Source organism: Chrysochloris asiatica, unplaced genomic scaffold (genome assembly GCF_000296735.1).
Source record: "Chrysochloris asiatica unplaced genomic scaffold, ChrAsi1.0 scaffold00012, whole genome shotgun sequence".
NCBI classification, from domain to species: domain Eukaryota; kingdom Metazoa; phylum Chordata; class Mammalia; order Afrosoricida; family Chrysochloridae; genus Chrysochloris; species Chrysochloris asiatica.
In genome coordinates this window covers 11,776,692-11,797,413 of record NW_006408530.1, presented here as the reverse complement: position 1 = coordinate 11,797,413, position 20,722 = coordinate 11,776,692, and the positions used below count along the sequence as shown (strand labels likewise).

Here is a 20,722-nt window from a genome sequence, read left to right as displayed (position 1 = left end):
GCTGCCACTTTGCCAATCCATCTCACTGGGGGTCTTCTTCTTTTTCTCTGACACCCCCCCCCACACACACACACACCTTACCAAACATGATATCCGTCTACAATGACTGGTCCCTCCTAACAATATGTCTGAAGTGTGAGAGACGAAGTTTGGCCATCTTGGCCTCCAAGGAGCACTCTGGCTGCACTTCTTCCAACATGGATCTATTAGTTCTTTTGGAAGCCCATGGCACTTTCAATACTCTCCTCCAGCACCACAACTCAAAAGCATCAATTCTTCTACGGTTTTTCTTATTCACTGTCCAGCTTTCACATGCATATGAGGTTATTGAAAATGCCATGGCCTGGGTCAGGTTCACCTTAGTCCTCAAGCTGACATCTTTGCTCTTTAGCACTTTCAAAAGGTCTTGTACAGCAGATTTGCCTAATGCAATACATTGTTTGATTTCTTTACTGCTGCTTCCACGAGTGTTGATGGTTGATCCAAGAAGAATGAAGTCCTTGACAACTTCAATTTTTATTGGTCCAGTGGTGAGGATTTTTGTTTTCATTACTCTGAGATGCAATCCATACTGAAAGCTGTGCTCTTTGATCTTCAGCAGTAAATATTTTAAGTCTTCTTCACTTTCAGCAAACGAGGTTGTATCATTTGCATATTGCCATGTTTTGCTTCATATAACCCAGCTTCTCAGATTATTTGCTCAGCATACAGGTTGAATTAGTATGGTGAAAGAACATAACCCTGTCGCACACCTTTCTTAATTTTAAACCATTCAGTGTTCCCATGCTCTGTTCGAACAACTGCCTCTTGGTCCATGTACAGATTCCTCATGAGCACAATTAACTGTTTCGGAATACTCATACTTTGCAATGTTGTCCATAGCTTGTCATGATCCACACAATCAAAAGCCTTTGCATAGTTAATAAAGCACAGGCAAACATCTTTCGGATATTCTCTGCTTTCAGCCAAGATTCATCGGACATCAGCAGTGATATCCCTCATTCCACAGCCTCTTCTGAATCCAGCTTGAACCTCTGGAAGCTCTCTGTCAATGTATGCTTGCAGCCGTTTCTGTATTGCCTTTAGTAAAACTTTACTCGCATGGATTATCAAGGATATTGTCTGATGATTTCCGCATTCCGTTAGGTCACTCTTTGGAATGGGCACAAATACAGATCTCTTCATAGGAGCATTATTTTATAGATGCTCATAAACTCAAACACAAGCTACTTCATGAATTATGATGGAATTTTCCCTGGATAAGTAGCCCATCTCTTTCTGGTTTTCAACAGGGCATAACCATGTTGCTGTTCAGACAGCAACTTGAGCTTTTAAAACTAGCTTTAGAATTTCCTCACCTAAAGAAGACAAAGGAAGGAAAGGAGACAATGGGAGAGGGAGACGGGAAGGAAAGTGAGGAGAAGGAAGGAAATCTGATTTCAAGCTCGTGTGATTGATCATATCATAGTTTGTGAGAGAACTTTCAGAAACTGAGGAAGAAATCTGACTTTCAGGGGTCTGATTAAGGATGGGTGCCCATCCTTAAGAAAGGCACAATTTTCCCATTTTGAATGACTGAATGTCATCTTCTTACAGGGCCTTATAACTATGATGGAATCCTAGTGTGGCACTGTGGGTTAATGCACTGGACTACAAAGTTGGTTTGAACTACAAGGTTTGCGGTTCAAGCTCACCAGCCATTCCTTGGAAACCCTGTACAGGGTCGCTATGGGTCAAAGCTGACTCAACGGCACTTAACAACAACAACAATAGTACTTAAGAGCTTTCTGTAAACCGAAAAGTCAATGATTCAAACCCACCAGCCGCTCTGCAGGAGAAAGATGTGGCAGTCGGCTTCTGTGAAGATTACAACCTGGGAACCCCTAGGGGGCAGTCTTACTCTACCCTATAGAGTCCTGGTGTGGCACTGTGGGATAAAGCACTGGACTACAAGGTTGGTTTCAACCACAAGCTCTGCAGTTTAGTCTCACCAGGTGCTCTTTAGGAACCCTATACAACAGGGTCACTATGAGTTGAACCTACTTGACAACAACATAGAGCCCTGGTGGTGCAGTAGGATAAACACTAAACTGCTAACCACAATGTTGGCAGTTCAAACCAAGCAGTCATTCTGCAGGCATCAGATTTTTAGGGGGGGGCGGGGTTGTTGCTATGAGTTGGAATCAACTGAACAGTACTGGGTTGGGTTGTGCGTTGGCTGAGAGCTAGAATGTCAATCAAAATGTTGGCAGTTCAAATCCATCCAGCTTCTCTGCAGCCTGACAACCTGTCTCCATACAGATTTGTTAAGTGCCGTTGAAAATCCTATGGAGCAATTCTTCTCTGTCACCTGGGGTGACTATGAGTTTAAATTAATTCAATGGCACGTAACAACAACAAGGGGAAAATACGTTTTCTTAGTTTAGTTTTAAATTGAGGAATTTATTTTAATAAAAACGTCTTTGTTATGGTGTGTATCCTTTGTGCCTTAGCTCTATGCTTTGAAACAGTTTCCAAATTCTGTTTTTTTTTGGTTGGCTACTCAGACAGGTTTTAAATGATATGGGTTTTATTTCATACATGGGTTAAAACATACTATTTAGTCCATTTCATCCCCATGCATTAGAGAAATAGTTGGAGAAGAACCAAGTAAGTCAGCAGGACCTTAAAGCAGCAGCTCCTGTCCAAGTTGTAGCTGTTCCAAAACTTAGTTCAGGGTATCAATGTGATGGTGCAAATTGGCTTTCAAACCAATGCCATTCTGGAATCATTCATTCTGCCCCTGCAGATTTTCTTAAATTATCCTAATCCGGTAGGCCTGAGTCATCTCTAGGCACTGGCCTGCATCTAGCCCAGTGCTGCAATGGGCTGCTGGAGTGGGTAAGTAGGCAAAATGGGGACGAAGTACACAAGCATCACCTTTGTTGCTTTGAGTAGAAGTAGTTAATGCATACACAGAGGACATTCGGAAACTCCATTTTCTTCAAAAGCAGGCTTGCACAGCCTGCCGGGCTACAAATGGTGAGTAACAGTAAAGGATGAGGGTCCTCTCTTTTTAAGTAAGAGTATAATGTAAGCACGGGAAGCAGAATCAGAGATAGACAACAAAGCTGGCAAACAATAGCTATTGACAGTAATGAAAAGAGCATCTTTGTGTGGATGCAGTGTGCAAGAACGTTTCTCTCTCTCTCATCACACAGTTGAACATCTCTGCCACAGTACTATCAGCAATGCCATCGAACTTCAGATAGCAATGCACACCTTATTAATGCAAAGGTCAAATTATCTCTTGGACTTGCTAGTGGATACATACTTTGTTCATTGCAAGAGCAAGAAGGACAGCTTTCTATTCAGCCACTGGTCCTTGCTACATACCTGTCTTTCCAGAAAAGGACAGTAATTCTATCTTCACACCATAGTCATTTACGGCATTTAAGGGGTCTGTCCTTAATTGGGCACTTGAAATAGCCATACTTCAGGCAATTACAGTAGAACATAAATTTGAGCTCACAACCACAGTTTTTTTGTTGTTGTTGTTGTTTTTTATCAGGACATAGCTCAGAGAAACAGAACTTCAAGAGGATTGCCTATAGGCCATGGTGCCCACTCAGACAGGTAGGTCTGCATGGCTGAGGTACATGGACCTAGACACCCAGGCCCATTCTAACCCCTGCAGAATTTTTTGTGTTTGTGCTGGGTTGCATACAATTCCATCAGCTTATATTGAGGGTCACTGTAAGAAACAGTCCCTAGTATGTCCCTCATGTGTCTAATAAAAGAATACTCTTCAGTTGTCAATTATATCATCCAGTTGCCTTATTAAGAAGAGTGCTGGACATTCTGATTAGGACCAGAATAGTTGTAAGTCTTCTGAGCAATCATTTTATCTAATGGACATTATGAACTGTGATGCTGACAAGGTTTCCTAGTTTCACATTAATCACTTGGAAATTTAGAATCCAAATGCTATCCTAGCATATTTTAGCTATTTTCAAAACTCTCAAATTCTTTCTGAAGCAAGGTGAGTGAGGGGGTGTAGGTGAGCCAATAAATGTCCAGTTAATTAGCGTTTTATTCCAATGACTTCTGTTTTGCACCCTGCCAAAGTCACCTTTAATAGCTGATGAAAGACAGGTAAACCTGTCTACTAATTGAGAGGCAGACAATTCCTTTAGTTTCTGCCTCCTATCCTGAGTTTAGGGGACCACAAAAATAAGGTATGGCTGTTACTAAATCAATTCGCCCATTTTCTTTAATTCAGTATTCCAACTGTAAATCTGTGCTTATAAACAATAGTCCTTTGGTGGCAGGCAAGAGAAAATGTAAGTGCACATTGCTCTTCTAAAATGGCAACCCAAGTTTCCTACAAATAGTCTCCTCTCACCTAATGCCATGAAATCTCAACTAGCTCTGCCCTGTAAGCTTGCTTCAGTTGTCTGAGATGTGCCAGGAAGTCTTTGCGGCTAAGCTGCCTCCACAGAGAGAGAAACACCTTCCAAGTTACCTTCCAGAGCTGCATGAAGAGAGAAAGATGGGCCAGTGGAGGAGACCAGGGAATGCAGCAGAAAGGAATGGATGTTACAGAAGACCTAGAACAGTGGAAGACATGCACCTTTAGCCCCTAAAGCCCTAGGATCTCCCCTCCAATGCCCATTTAAAAATACTATAAAAGATCCAACTAATTCTATGAATGTAGTGGCTTCAACGGAATGGCAGCTGTGCTGAATTAAGAGCTGGTTTCCTCCAAGTGAGGATTTCTCAAGGGCAAGATAGCTGGATTGGAAAGTGTCGTTCTGCCCCCCTCCCCACCTTTTTTTTTTTTTTTTTTACCTCCAGTGAATTGTGTTTCCCTGTTGCAAACGCAGCCATTTAAAAAAACCTCACCATCATGTACTTTACTAAAATAAGTAGGATCATATTCATCACTGCTATGGAATTAGTGCCTCTCAGAAATCCAAAGTCCTGAAATTACATCTTTGTAGCTTGCTCACTGTTTGGATACTGACAGTTGTCCCAGCTAGATTCATTAGCTCTGTCACAAGAGCTTTGCTTATTTCTGACATTCCCTCCCAAAGCCTGAGTGAGCAGTGTCTATCTATTCCATGTGTGGGGCAATGGGTGTGCTTTCCGGCCAGGGGTGGGGCAGCAAATGAGGCAGGCTGCCTGCGTGATCTAAAACGGATTGTCTTGGACCCTCAGGAGCTGTGTGTTTTTAAATCTCTTCCTCAATTACATCGGTCTCATTTTCTCTTGGTTAATAAAACACAGAGCTTTTGGGCTGATTATTTTTGCATCTATCTGAATCCTTTGTGGAGCTGGGAAGTAAATCGTCAGTTTATACACAAGGTGGCACCCTGTGATTCCAACCAGGTCTGATAAGAGAGATGCTTTTAAGAGACTGAACCATAGCCACACATTTTTATTTGCCATCTGGTATCCCCACTGTGAATAAAGAAATGGACCTAGATGTCTGGCATGTCACTTGAACACAGTCTCGCTCCCTAAGTTTCAAAGATTCAGAGCTGCCTCACTAACAGGCGCTGGAAACCAGGGAAGTGACTCCAGTTGATTGTAATGAAAGCAAACCCCACATTCAGATTACATATGGAAAACAACAAAGCTTTACTGGTACTGGTTTCATTCTGGGAACAGAAGGGGGAAGAGTGGGGAAGGCAGTTCACATACCAACCCAATTAACTTTCAATTGGATTTGCTGAAATAGGGAGCCAATTAGAAAGAATGACATTTACAAAACTCTGAAATGGTTGAAAAACAACTGTGTTTACTAGTTTTAAGGCTCCTTTCAAAAAGTAATTTGTCATTATTTGGAAGTTGCCTACCCTGATCATAGTATGGAAAATGGCCTCTGGAATATAATTTCAATTTTTATAGTTGTTCTTGACATTTATTCTAATTTAGACTACATTTAGATAGTGGTTTTATTTGTGATATAGCTTTAAAACTGGCTCTAATTCTTGGGTGTTTATATATATTACACTTTCTGGATTAAATACATATAATTTAAATTGGTCCAGAGAAAATTTGAAGTGGACTATTTCAGCACTGCACGGCAAACTACAAGGCCAGCAGTTCAAATTCACCAGTTGTTCCTCGGAAACCCCTACACAGGGTTGCTGTGAGTTGGAACCGACTGGATGGCACTTAATTACAACAACATACTTGGTGCTTTGCAAAGAAATTAAAATCAGTTATTAGGCTGCACAACTATTCAAAACAAATTTTGATAAAGGCATTTTGTATGAGGATCTACTTCAGAGTTGAAAAGATGTATTTAGCACTACCAATTAAATGGGTGTTCAAGAATAGATTAGAAGTAAATGCTGCTGTTGGATCAGTTCTGACTTATAGGATTTCTGAGACTGTAATCTTTATAGGAGCAGAAAACATCATCTTTCTCCCATGGAACAGCTAGTGGATTTGAACTGCTGACTTTGTGGTTAGCAGTCCAATGCTTATCCTATAGTGCCAGCAGTGCTCCATAAAATCCAGAAATAAATGTTATTTTATGAAAAGCGATATTTATCTACAAATACAAGCTTTTCCAAATGTGAAACAGAGGCGCATTCTAGTTTGAGCACTGAATTGGAAGCCAAGAAAACACAAGCTGTATCTTACTTGAAAAATCGAATTGTAGTTATTTTCCTCAAACTGTTTTATTCCTAGCTCTATAATAATTTCCTACAGGGTAAGAAGAAAATGGAGATTTGGGGAAGAAATCTACTCTATGATCTAAGTAAAAGACTAGCAACAAAATAACAATTACCACAACAGCAAAAATACATTCTTATAATTGAATTTTAGGCTTCAAAAAAGTTTGGCTTTTTAAAAAATTTTTAACTGGTTTTATGATGTGGCACTGTAGGGTAAGCACAGGACTGCAAGTTTGTTTGAACCACAAGGTTAGTCATTCAAATTTACCAGCTGCTTCTCAGAAAACCTATATAGAGTTGCTAGATAGGGTTGGAGTCCTGGTGTGGCGATGTGGGATAATGCACTGGACTGCAAGGGTGGTTTGAACCCCAAGGTCAGCAGTTCAAATTCACCAGCTGCTCCTCTGAAACCCTGTACAGGGGTGCTATGAGTCGGAACCCACTCGACGGCATTTAACAAAAAATGAGTCGGAATTGTCTCCATGGCATGTAACAACAACAACAACAAAGATCCTTAAACCCAAAGGTTGTAAGCTGGAGGGCAGAGTTGTTGTTATTAAGTGCTGACGAGTCAATTCCGACCCATAGTGACCCTGTATAGGGTTTCTGAGGAGCAACTGGTGAGCTTGAACCACCAACCTCGCAGTTCAAATGGCTTTAGAGTCTGGCACATTAACTCACAGCACCACACCAGGAGTAGGTCATAAAAAAGCAAATATTGACAATAATGATTGGTTCAGGTGTTGTCAGTAAGGTAACTGAACTCTAAACTGGAGTGGAATAGGGTCTATACAAATTAATTTCCTGGTGGAATAGTCATCAACACACACACATAGATAACCTGTTGTTGTTAAGTGCCATTGAACTGATTCCAACTCATAGTAATCCTATATAGGGTTGCCAAGAATTTAAACCTGCTATGTGTGAGGCATAGAACTAGAAATCTAGTGATGAACAGAGGAGCTGTTTGTTGTTCCTGACCCACTTGGGGCAATTACATCTTTAGGTACTGGAACCTAAAAGCCATTGGTAGGAAGGTAAACAACCTTGGAATACTGAATGGTCAATCTAGAGAACTTGGATAGTAGTGTACCACTGTTGAGAAAGTCTGAGTTTTAGAGCCTGGCTAAACCTGGATTTGAACCCAGTTATTAACTACAGTTATTTGTGTATACAAATTATCTGCGGCTTAAGTTTCTTTTGTGATAAATTATAGCGTTTCTTTGTAGGATTACAATGAAAATTAAGTGGAATTTGATTAATTGAGAGCATTTATTTTTTCTTTAATCATTCACTCAAGATAATTTTTATGAAGTACTATTAGGGAAGGAGCCCTAGTAGTGCAGTGGATCACAAGCAGGGCTGCTAACCCAAGGTCAGCGGTTCTAAACTACCAGCAGGTCTGAGGGAGAATGAGGAGGCTTTATGTTCCCTTAAAGATTTACAGCCTTGGAAACCCTCTACAGGGTCCTCAGCACATAACCATCGCCAGGAGCAACTAGATAGCAACTGTGTTTTTGTTTGTTTTCCATTATAATGCCTGGTATATTATAAATACTCAACATTTCCTTTCCTGAGAATAACACTAAATATAGGGAATAAGGGGGAAAAAGCTATCCTATTTGAACCTGAGAAGTGTTGGTACTACAAAGAAAGTCACGGATGACTCACTTTTCTTTTACTGTTGCTTTTTCTTTCTCTTTCAGCCTTGAACTCAGTGCTGACCCCCTCCCAACAACTTTTTATTCTTCCTTGCAAAGGATAGAAACTCCTGCAGAGGAAGGTATTGCTTACAAGAAGAAATGAGTCACCAAATCGCCATTGTTTCCACCAACCAAGTGGATGGAAAACACTCGAGCTCCACTAACCACTTGCTGGGCTGAACTGGTTAGATTATTTAGGCACTACTATAAAGTCATCATTCTGCCTTTAAAGGAGGAGGGGGAGAAAAAGAGGGAAGAAAAGAAAGAGAAGGAAGAGAAAGAAATGGAAGGGAAGGAGATAATGAATGGAAAGATGTCATGTAGAAATGACAAAATCTTTTTCTTTTTTTTCCCCCTGCAGCAGGACTTTAGCAAACCATTTACCTTTTTGTAAGGGAAAATACTTAGAAATTATTAGGAAATGGTAAAATTGGTGCACTTGTCTGAGGAATTTTGTGAGAAATCTGTAACGCTTCAACCAAGAAACTCTTGACTACATGAAGTTAATGTCAGCAGCATCAAAATTATGAGTCAATTTTTATTTCCCTCCTCCTCAAACTTTCTCTAACCTGCAAGGGCTAAAATATTAACTCCTTTCTCTGAACTCTCATGGCAATTACTGCCTGTACACTCATTTGATAATGAATCATGTGCTACTTACTGTCTTGTGTCAAGTAGTTGTATCTTTTGCTGTCATTAATTTTTTCAGCTGTTTTACTATTTTCATCTTTTACTGCTGTCATGTTTCAAACGATTCCGTCTTTCTATTAGTGTGAAAACTGCACGAGGGACTTTAACGTCTCTGCATCTTCCACAGCACCCAATTATCTTGGAAACGTGTGCCGTCTTGATCAAATTTTGTCATTTTAACTTTTAAAAATTCTTAATTGCCCAGACTTCAAAGAAAAAAATATCTACCATGTTCTCAGTAACTCTACTTAAGTTTGGATGACAGGTTCAAGTATACTTGTTGCATCTGACAGCCTCCATTAACCCTTTCTGCTCTCACTACATCCTCCTAGTGGATGCGAGAATGAGCGTGGATGCCCTATCTTGGAGAGTTTTGTCGGACAGGTATTGACTAGAGAATGCGAGGAAGTGCGCTGGGGCACGCAAGCGTTTGGGGCAGGCGAGGCCCCAATGGTCGGCTCCCCTGAGTGGGCAGACGGAATAGACCTTTGGCACCTTCCGGGGACGCGCGATTTGGAAGATGCGATATAGTCTGCGCTCTGGCGTCTTGGAGTAAACGTTGTAACAGGCTCGGGCTGTAGCTGTGGTGGCCCTAAACGGCATCTTCCTTTCTTGCTCACAGACTTCTGCACTTGCACGTCTCCGCTCCGCGCCGCGGGATTTTGCCCGCCGTCTTCCTCCCGGACACCCAGCGAGCAGGGTGACAGGGCTGCAGAGGTAGAGGCGCAAGCTCCGGGGCGCGGGTTAACTTGCGCACCTGGCACCTGCCACACGGAGAGGGCGCTGACCGGCCAGCGGAGGGGCACCGTCGCCACCTTTCTCTTCTCAGTGGCCGGAGACTGAGCACGCTCCCGAGAGCCGGCCGCGCAGCGGAGAGAGTGGGTGGGCAAGCAAGGGAGGAGAAGGGAGAGGAAGGAGGGAGGGAGGGAGGGAGAGGACGAGGCGCGTCCCCGCGGCGGGGGCGCGCTCTCGCGCGGGCTGCCGGGATCGCTCGCCGCCGCTGTGGTAATGTCCGCCATGTTGGCCATGGCGCAGGGAGCGGATCGGGCGGGCGAGCGGCGGATCTAGTGTGTGGAAGCGGCCGCGGGCGGCGGGGGGCTGTTTTCGGGTGGGGTGGGCGCCCATGCTGTGGCCGGGGCCAGTGAGGAGGAGGAGGAGGAGCGGGCCGGCCGCGCTGCACTGAGAAAGGAGGTGGAGGAGGCGGCGGGAGTTCTCCCCCCCCTCCCCGCCCGCCCCGACGCCGCCGCCCGGGCTGTTCCTGTAAGGCGGGGAGACAATGAGTAAACTCTCCTTCCGAGCGCGGGCGCTGGACGCCGCCAAACCGCTGCCTATCTACCGCGGCAAGGACATGCCTGATCTCAACGACTGCGTCTCCATCAACCGGGCCGTGCCCCAGATGCCCACCGGGATGGAGAAGGAGGAGGAATCGGTAGGGACTCGAGTGTTTATTACCCCCCCCTTTTCTCCTCCCCCCTCCCCTTTGTCAGTCGAGCTTCGCCATTCACATAGCGCTTTACGCTCGCTGGAGGGCGCCGCTGCCGCTCCAATGTATGAGACCCTACGCCGGCAGAGTAGCGTAAACCCTCTCAGCCGGCGCAGCGCCCGCCCGCGGCCGCCATGTTGTTGCGTCCCAGTGTTGTGATTAGCTCGCAGCGCTGCTTACGCTGCCGTAAGGGGGCCTTGCCGTAAGCGGCGGCCGGGAATGGCGCAGGGAGATGCTCTGGCCGCATTTGGCGTACGATCTCTGTTTACCTCTTCTTTTACATCCCCCCCGCTCCCAGTGTTGGGTTAAATAATGGGCTAGGGATCTTTTGCCTAGGAAAGGCTTTTTTTCTACCCGCTTTGCTAATTTGCTTTTGCATTGGGTTCTCTTAGAAATAACTGGAAAGTAAAGTGTTTTTCAAAACAAGCATCGTTTTCCTCCCAGCAAGGTAATCCTCTCTCTTTACTCCCCCGCCCGGGATGGTGCAGCGGGATAAGCAGCGCAGCACTGCGGCGGGCAGGGCGGGGGCCGTGATACCTTGCGGGATGTAGCGTTAGAGAGCAGCGAAGGGCTCGTACCGCGGTCCCACGTAGGACGCGGTACAGAAGAGCTCTACCTGTCTCGCCGGGACGGCGCCTGTTCAGTGCGCAGCTTTAGAAATGAACGGAGCATGTTTGGGGACGAGCCACCGGCGCTGATTTGTGCCCACGCTCTGTCCCTGAGAATCGTCATTGGAGGATGGTCATTTAGAAGTTGGAGATCTAGTGCATCTAAATTGGCCGTTGTTTATTTGATGATGCAGTGCCTTTTGGCAAAAATACTGCCTCTCTTCCTCCCCCCATGGGTTGGTTTTTACATTCAGTTGAATTTTATGTGACTGACAGTGTTTATGACTCTCGAGTGGTGTTACTTGCGTGCGAAGTTCATAGTAACTGCACCCTCAAGAATTTCTTCAATGAACTACGGTCCCGCCTTATTGTCAACCTCGGGAGTGTGTGGATTGGTTCTTTTGCTTCTGTGACTGTCAAAAGAAGGCTCAAGGTTTCTGTGATTGGTTTTCTCTTTTGACTATTAATAGTGTAGGAAATGCTTTTATGCCTTTGATTGGCTGCTCGAGTTCTGACCTCATTATATTACTCTGTTACTGTTTTCTTCTGAGATTTAGTCACATTTTTGTTTGGTTGATTTATTGAAGACTTACCTTTTTGGTAGAAAACGAATATAACCTAATAGCAGGATGGACATTCAACATTTTAAAAATGAACAAGATGAAAACCTGCCTGAAGTTTAAAGTTGAAATTTGGATATTTTAAAGAAAATTTGATTCCAACTTAGCTCAGTTTGTCACTGAAAGGATAATTAAAATAGGAAAGTTATAGTATAAACAAGAATTCATTGAATTTTCTTTAATAACACTTTTTAAAAGCCAGTTTTGGATTCTACAAAAGTTAAACCTATGTTAGTGCTATTTAATGAGTTTTGCCCTCCACGCACCCCCCACTCTTAAATGCTTTAGGAATCTTAAGTATCAATTTCGTATGTAATTACTTGGATTCTGTTGTTTTAGTTTGGGAAGAACTTGAGTCAAGAACATGTTCTGGAAAGAACACTTAGATCCTGAAAGTGAACCCTCATATTTATTTTGTTGCTACTGTGGAGTCCTGGTGTGGCACTGTGAGTTAATACGGCGGACTTCCAAGTCATTTTGAACTGTAAGGTTGGCGGTTCAAGCTCATCAGCTGCTCCTTGGAAACCTTACACAGGATCACTATGGGTTGGAACCCACTCGAAGGCACTTAACAACAAGAAGTGCTGTTGAGTCATTCCAACTCATAAAGACCTTGTATGAGAAGCTGCTAACCTTGTGGTCAGCAGTCCAGTACGTATCCTACAGCAAGCACCACACCAGGACTCCGCTGTTGGTTGCTGTCAAATCTGTTCTGACTCATGGCTACTGGTGTGGAGATTTTATAAGAAACTGTGTCCAGCCCATTTTTGATTGTTTTTCAGGTTAAAGTTTACACCATGAAACGTGTTTTTTAACATTTTTTTATACAAATTGCTCAATGACATTGGTTTAAATTTTCATAAGGTGTTAGCATTTTCATTGTCTGTACTGTTTTTTCTGTTTTCAGTGATATAGCTTCTCTTCTCCTCCTTGCCTTCTCATCTTTGCTTTTGAGTATATGTTGACATTTTAAGAGACATGTTACCCATGGGTTATATTGTTTATGTTCCAATCTGTTGTGTGACTGAAAAGTGGCCTCTGGGAGTGGTTTCAGTTTTAGTTTAAAGGGTTTGTTACGGAACTTGCCTTGAGAGTTCCTCAGTAAGTTTTTTTTTTTTTAAATGAGTATGAGTTTTGTTCTCTGTTTTTCTCCTGTTCTAACCAGGACCTTCTGTTGTGTTCCTGCTCAGAACACTTGGTCATTGTAGTTGGGTACCAACTAGTTCTTCTGGTCTCTAATTAGAAGAGGCATGATTCATCTGGGCTGTTTGTTAGCCCTGTGTACTAATTTCTTCCTTGAGCCTTTGGTTTCTCTCTTTTACTCCAGATTGAGTAAAGACCAATATTTGTATCTTAGGTAATTGCTCATGAGTTTTTAAAACCTCAGGTACTAATCACCAAATTGGGGTTACAACATTAACTTTATGAACTATGTTATGCCAGTTGATGTGAGTTAACTCACAAGTCTTTGTCCTAAACCCTTCAACCCAGTAAGCCAAGTTTTTGGTTGTCTAGGAAGTCACTATAACTGTGCTGATTTTGTGTTTTATTCTATCTATGGGTATATATGGAGTCCTGGTGTGGTGCTGTGGGCTAATGCGTCAGACTGCAAAGTCGTTTGAACTGCAAGGTCGGTGGTTCAAGCTCACCAGCTACTCCTTGGAAACCCTATACAGGGTTGCAATGGGTCAGAATCGACTCGACGGCAATTAACAACAACAACATGTGTATATATGCAGCACACTTAAACATGTATTTACATATGCTTATAGATGCACCAGAGTCCTAGTGTGCACTGTAGGATAAACACTGGACTAGTCATGTAAGGTTGATGGTTCAAACCTACCACTTGCTCTTCAGATACCCTGTGGTATTTTTATTAAAGTGTTGTAGAGTCAGTTATGACTCATAGTAACCCTCTGTAGAGTGTCCAAGGAGCTGTTGGTGGGTTTGAACCACCACTTTGTGGTTAGCAGTCTAGTGCTGATCCTACAGTGTCCTACCGGGACTCTCAGAGACTCTATACAGGGTCACTATGAGTTCAAACTGACTTGATGACACTTCAGAACTACATACATATACCAAGAATCCTTGGTGGCACTGGCACAGTGGATTAAGTGTTGGGTTGCTAATTGCAAAGTTGGTGGTTCAAATACAGTAGCTGCTCCTTGGTAGAAAGATGAGGCAGTTGGCTCCTGTAAAGATTTACAGCCTCAGAAATCCTAAAGAACAGTTCTACTCAGACCAGTATGGTCACTGTGAGTTAGAAATCAACTTGATGGCAGTAATTTTGGCTTTCCTTAGAGAGAAATTGATATCTACATGTGATATATATGACTTCCCATAAGCGGCACTGTGGGTTAATGCACCAGACTACAAAGCCGTTTGAACTGCAAGGTCAGCGGTTCAAGCTTACCAGCTGCTCCTCGGCATCCCTATACAGGGTTGCTATGGGTTGGCACTGACTCAAATACACTTCACAACAACAACAAATACACATGTTTATGTACTTCAACATTTATAACTACATACATATTTTTTGTTTGTTATGATTGCAAATTTGTTTAAACATTTATTGAAGATGTACCTTTTCTTGTGTGACTTCTTAGTGTCTTCATTTGCTTTTGTCAATTATTGCATACTTCATATATGTTATTGTCTTTCTCTTTACCAAAAAGAACAAGTGTCTACTGGTGTGGCACTGGAGATAAGCACTAGACTGCATACCATAAGGTCAGCAGTTCAAACCCACCAGCCACTCCTTGGACATTCTATACAAGGTGTCTATATGTTGGAACTGACTCAACAGCACTTAGCAACAATTCTATTAAGTGATTCCTGTTTCCTTCTCCCATCCTTGGTAACTAACCATCAAAGACCACTTCTTTCTATATGCATAGCTATACCTAATTTTCATAATAGTGGGGCCCTACAATATTTGTCTGTCTCTAACAGTTTATCTTTTCCTCCATTGATGGGCACTTGGTTGTTTCCATCTTTTTGCTATTGTGAATAATACTACAGTGAAGATTCCAGTGCCTGTCTAGTCTTGCCATGACTCTTAATCTCTTGGATGTATACTTAGGAATGGGCTTGCTGGATGGTAAAGTATTTCTATTGCTAGTTTTTTTGAGGAAGTCCCATATCACTTTCCATAGTGCTTGTACCACTTTACAGTCCCACCAGCAGCATGTAAGAGTTAAGATATATCTTCATATTAGAATGAGTCAAGTCTACATGAAGCATGTTATTCATGTTTTATTAAAAGGGAAAAAACAAACTGTGACTGATTTAATTGCCATTTTTCCTTTCATGTTACCTAAGGGTTTTTCTTGTTTTTTTCGTCATTCAGTATTTTCAGCTCTTTGAATGGTAGAGTTGTCCTTTCAAAATTATTTTTGTCACTGATAAACTTGTTTCATAATAAAGCATTTGAAAGAATATACAAAGTACAATTTTATAAACAGATATTATAAGAACATTAAGCATTTCTTCTTTTAGCAAAAGTAAATGCCATGTAACAGGTATTATCTTATGGCAGTTAAGTAAGATACTAAAAATGATTTAAATACTGGTCTGTGCAGATATTCTTTGGGTACAAATGAGATCTGTTGCTAAGTTTTGTCTTTAAGTTGAATTTTTAGTGTCAGTCAGATGTTTGCTTTCGTATATGTATATAAATTATCTTTTTATGCCTATAAAATGCTTAAAGACTACGAAATACATTAAAACATAATAATACAGTATATAATAATAATGCAGTAATAAAAGTAACTACATATGGTACCTACTGAAGAAAGAATCTGTTTGTGTATGCTGCTGTTAAGTGCTGTTGTTGTAAGTGCTGTCGAGTCTTTTCTGACTCATATTGACTCTGATAGGGTTTCCAAGGGTCGGTTTGAACCACTGGCCTTGTGGTTAGCAGTCCAGTGCTTATCATACAGCGCCACACAAGGACTCTTTGTATATGTGTAGATATACCAAACTCAAAACTCACTGCCATTGAGTTAATTCCAACTCATAGCGACCCTGTATAGTGTTTCTGAGGCTATAAATCTCAACAGGAACAGAAAGCCTCATTTTTCTCCTAGAACAGCTGCTGTGTTTGACCCGCTGACTTCGTTGATTCAGTGCTTATCTTCAAGTGCCATACCAGGATTCTGTGTAGATACATAGTTAGTACTATAAAATAAATTTAAAAAAATTTTAAAAAACAGTTCTTAAAACAGGTTAGATAGAAAAAGAAAAAAAGATCATGATTAAAGGTTAACATTCTCATTCCATTGATGTATTACATACTGGAAGGACATTTGTGAGGTGACATTATGATAACATTAAGAATTGCATGATGCAGGAGAAAATGATGGAGAGGTGGCTACTGTTGAAGATGATAAACCTGGTGTTGAGAGGGTAGACTTGGTGCTGGAGAGTCAGGGTTTAATTCTGCTGCTGGAGAGTGGGGTCAAATTGACTGGAGTCAATTTCTTGAAGGTAGGCCTCAATGGAGGTTTCTATACAGTTTATCTATTTTTTGTCATAAATGACCTTGTAACAGCTGAAGTCCTTGGTATTTGTACAGTAATCATATCTGTATTAGGATCTTGCTCCTCTAATGTTGCTTCAGGTAACACTTTCATCAAAACCTTTGGTTCTGGAGTTTTGGGACCAAATGCTGTCACCTCCCAGCAGGCTTTTATTGGGTAGTTCTTCATCATGGAAGTATGACATCATTTTCACTGAAGTATAACTATGGTTGATTAGTAGTATTAACTACAGCTTGCCTGGTTTTGGTGATGTGGTCAGCTGTAAACCCCCATAAAGCATGAGAATTGGGAGCACTATTTGTTCTGTACTCTTTCGTATGAAGGGGCTTTGAAAAATTCCATTTTCCCATGAACTTTCTGAAGCCCCCTTGTATTTTGACTGCTTCACTTCATCCCCCAAATCAGCAATGCTTTTTCATAGTTCAGTTATGAATGGATGTTATAATTCTTCTAGAACTGCCTTAACTGCATCATATCATAAACTTGGGTAGTCTGCACTGCATGTGAGAGGGTCTTCTATAGTTAATACACTTAATGGAGGCTGGTGTGGCACTGTAGGATAAGCACGGGACTGGTAACTGCAAGGTTACATCTACCAGCCACTCCTCAGAAACCCTATACAGGGTCACTGTGAGTCGGAAGCAACTAGAGGCTCTTAACAACAAAAGAGGTTATGACTCCCTTATCCAGTGACTCAATTAGTGATATGATGTTGGCGGTAAAAATACTACCGTTACATTCATTGTCGAGTAGAGAGAATCTGGATATTTTTTCTCCAAAATAACCCTGTCTTATCTATGTTAAATATTTGGTCTAGTAAATAGCTTTCCTCTTTAATTAAAAAAAAAAAGAAAATTCAGGAAATCACTTGCAGCACTTAATAGTGGCACTAACTGCTACATTGCACTATAATGTTATGTGAATTTCTCCTCTTGTTGAACCAAACCATTTGTTGCTTGTTGCTAAGTGCTTGTCGAGTTGATTCTGACCCAAGCGACCCTGTATAGGGTTTCCGAGGAGCAGCTGATGAGTTTGAACTGCCGACCTTGCAGTTGAAATGACTTTGCAGCCTGGTGCATTAACCCCCACAGTGCCATACTAGTACAAAATTTATCAATCACCTTCACTTGCTGCATTTGCAGCTTTTAAACCATTGAAAGGGTGTTGAGACTCTTCTCGCAATAGCTTAAAGCTAATGGGCATGTTGTGTGAATTTTGATCATCTAACCAAATTATTGGGGGTCCTTGTTGGGGTACTGTAAGGTGAGTACTGGACTGTGAACCATGTAGTTAGTGGTTCAAACCCACCGGCTGTTCCTCATAAGCCCTGTAAAAGGTTCTGGTATGGTGCTGTGGGTTAATGCGCTAGACTGCAAAGCCTTTTGAACTGCAAGGTTGGCGGTTCAAGCTTACCAACAGCTCCTCAGAAACCCTATACAGGGTCGCTGTGGGTCGGAACTGACTCAACAGCACTTGACAACAACAACAAAGAGTTGCAACTGATTTGATGGCACTTAATGACAACAGCCAAATTATCAGTAGCCTTTAAGTAATTAAAGCACTGTGTTGTAGCTTTCATTGGGCAGAGCCTTCACATGCTCCATTATTCTCACTTTATCCTTTAAATTGTTCTGATCGTTGACCAATTTACTCTGCTTTTCCAGTGACAGATGGCATTTCATCTCTTTCTAATCACTTTATTATTTCTACTTCATTTTTAGTTGTGATTGTTTTCTTTGATGCATCATCAGCACTTGCATGGGATTTACACTTTGGAGACATGATTAAAAGGGCCTATAGGAAGAAAATGTAAATCAAATACAAAGTTACATACGCAACATTGTAATGGCAATATGGTCTGAATTAAAAGGCACATGGTGTTCTTCCTTCTGCCCCATGAACTGCTGAAATCCTGCAATGTTTTCAGGAGTGTCACACAGTAGTGTTTGCCTTCATTAATATGAACCAGTGTATTTAATTAAAATTTTGATACAATAGACTTAATGGCAGCCACTCTTAAGTACCAGTTATCTGAAAGTCACATATTCTTAACCTGGGGACTTAACAGTTTTTCAGACTTTGAGATACATACTAGCTGTTGGTGGTGGTGTGCTGTTGAGTCATTCTGACTCTTAGCGACCTTGTACAGGGTTTCCGAGGCTATAAATCTTTACAGGAGCAGAAAGCCCCATCTTTCTCCTGCAGAACAGCTGGTAGTTTCGAACTGCTGACCTTGCGGTTCACAGCCCGATTCATAACCACTAACTGTGGATAGGATTAAAAGATCAATAAAGACAGACCTTGACCTCAATGAACTTGGATGAGTCATTGAACTGAAGAACATAGCTGGAAAAGTAGTGAAAACTACCATGGTGCCAGACATCAGAAGAACACTAAAATACATCGAATGTCAGTGTAGTTGAGAGGAGTGGAGTGATGAAAAACAGTTACTGGAATGAGTAGAGACAGCTTCTTGAAGAGATACGGAACAATATGACTATCAGCTTCACTTGTATGAAGAAAAGGCAAGAGAGATTTTCCAGATGTGCAACAAGCTTAAGCAAATAACAAGTGTGCAGGAATGTTTAAAGCAAGTTTCCTGGGTCTTAAGAAAACAAAAAGAAATTTCATCCATGTTATCTACGAGGGGTCTTCAAAAAGTTTGTGAAAAAATTTCATTATCTCTGTTTTTTTAAAACTTTTTGTTATGAATTGAGTGGAGATTTACAGAGCATATGATTAGTTTTACATTCAACAGATTATACATGTTGCATCATTACAATGAATGCAGTTCCCTCCATGTCCCATCAGCTAACAGTCTTTACTTTAGCCCTTTTACTTTTCTCCCTGTGTTTCTTGCTACCTTCATTTTTTCCTCTGCCAAAATGGATTTACTGCTGGATTCTCAATTCTGTCCTTGGTCTATGTGTTTTTCATTGAACCAATACTAGGCTGTTTGTCTATTATGACTGTTAAGTAGGTTTTGAGATAGGGAAGTGAGAGGCCTATTTTGTTGTTCTTTTTAAATAAGGCTTTGCTTATCCAGAGTCGCTCTCCTTACCACATAGAGTTGTGCCAAGGAGTCATTTCCGACTCATAGCCACCCTGCGTAGGTTTCCAAGGAGCAGCTAGTCGGTTTGAAACCTCCAATCTTTTTGTTCAAACCAACTTTTCGACCCATTGCTTATTGTACAGAGCCACACCGGGACTCCCATATAAAATGAGTGATTCGTTTCTCCATCTCTTTAAAGAATGATGTTGGAATCTAGATTGGGCTTGCATTGTATCTATAGATTGCTTTGGGTAGTGTTGACATTGTATTGTATCCACAGACTACTTCAGGTAGTATTAATTCGTCCATCCACGATCAGGATATATTCCTCCATGATGATTGCAGGTATTTTTTGGTTTCTTGTAGTAGTTTTCTTTGTGTAGATCTTTTAGTTCTCTGGTTAGATATATTCCTAAGTATTTCGTCTTTTGTACTCCTGGTTTGTGGTGCTGTAGGATAAGTACTGGTTGGCAGTTCAAAGCCCCCACCAGTTGACCCTATACAGGGTCGCTATATGTCAGAACTGACTCGAGGTCACTTAACAACAACAGCAGCATTTCATCTTTTATCTCTTTATTAGTGTAAAGGAGAGCGACTGATTTTTGGATATTGATCTTGTACTCTGCAACTTTGCCAAATCTCTTGATGTGCTCCAATCATTTTCTTGCTGAGTCTGGGATTTTCTGTCTATAGGATCATATTGTTTGCTAATGGAGTTTTACCTCTTGCCAATTTGGATATCTCTAATTCCTTTTATTCCTTTACAGCCCTGGCTAAGACTTGCAGCACAGTATTGAATGGGTTGTTGTTAAGTGCTGTAATGACTCATAGTGACCCTGTATAGGGTTTCAGAGAAGCAGCTGTGGTGGGTTTGAACTGCTGACCTTGTGGTTCCCAGTCCAGTGCTGATCCTACAGTGCCACACCAGGGAGTCCTGGAGTGGTGATAAAAGGCATCCTTGTCTGGTCCTTGTTTACAAGGGGAATGGCTTCAGTTTCTCACCATTGAAAGTGATGTTGATAAATTTCTATTCTATTCCTATTTTGTTAAGTGTTGTTTTTTTTAAAAACTTCTATTGTGAACTGAGTGATGATTACATGGCAAACATCTGTTTGCACTCAACCAATTGTATTTTGTATCATTGCAATGATTAGTCCCCTCCGTGCACCATTGGTTAACAGTGTTTGCCTGCTCCCTCTTTGTTGTTGTTGTACACAAAACCGTGCAGGAATATATAATCATTTAAACAACCCAAGGGCACATTTTACAAGCCCCCTTCCTACCCACCACCACACAGCCTTTTTCTTTCCATGAGTCTAGAGCCCTCAGCTGCTCTATCTCTCCATGCCAT

The 20,722-nt window shown here is 41.7% G+C and overlaps 1 protein-coding gene across 1 annotated transcript in view; it reads left to right on the top strand.

Annotated features, from left to right (window-relative positions):
• Window positions 1-10,313: 10,313 nt before the first annotated feature.
• The window catches only part of EPC2 (enhancer of polycomb homolog 2 (Drosophila)), a 146,622-nt gene continuing 136,213 nt past the window's right edge, over window positions 10,314-20,722 (top strand). The window contains exon 1 of the mRNA XM_006834554.1: window positions 10,314-10,493. Within this exon, the coding sequence (XP_006834617.1) occupies window positions 10,341-10,493 (153 nt within the window). The 5' untranslated portion in view covers window positions 10,314-10,340. The remainder of the gene's footprint in view (window positions 10,494-20,722) is intronic.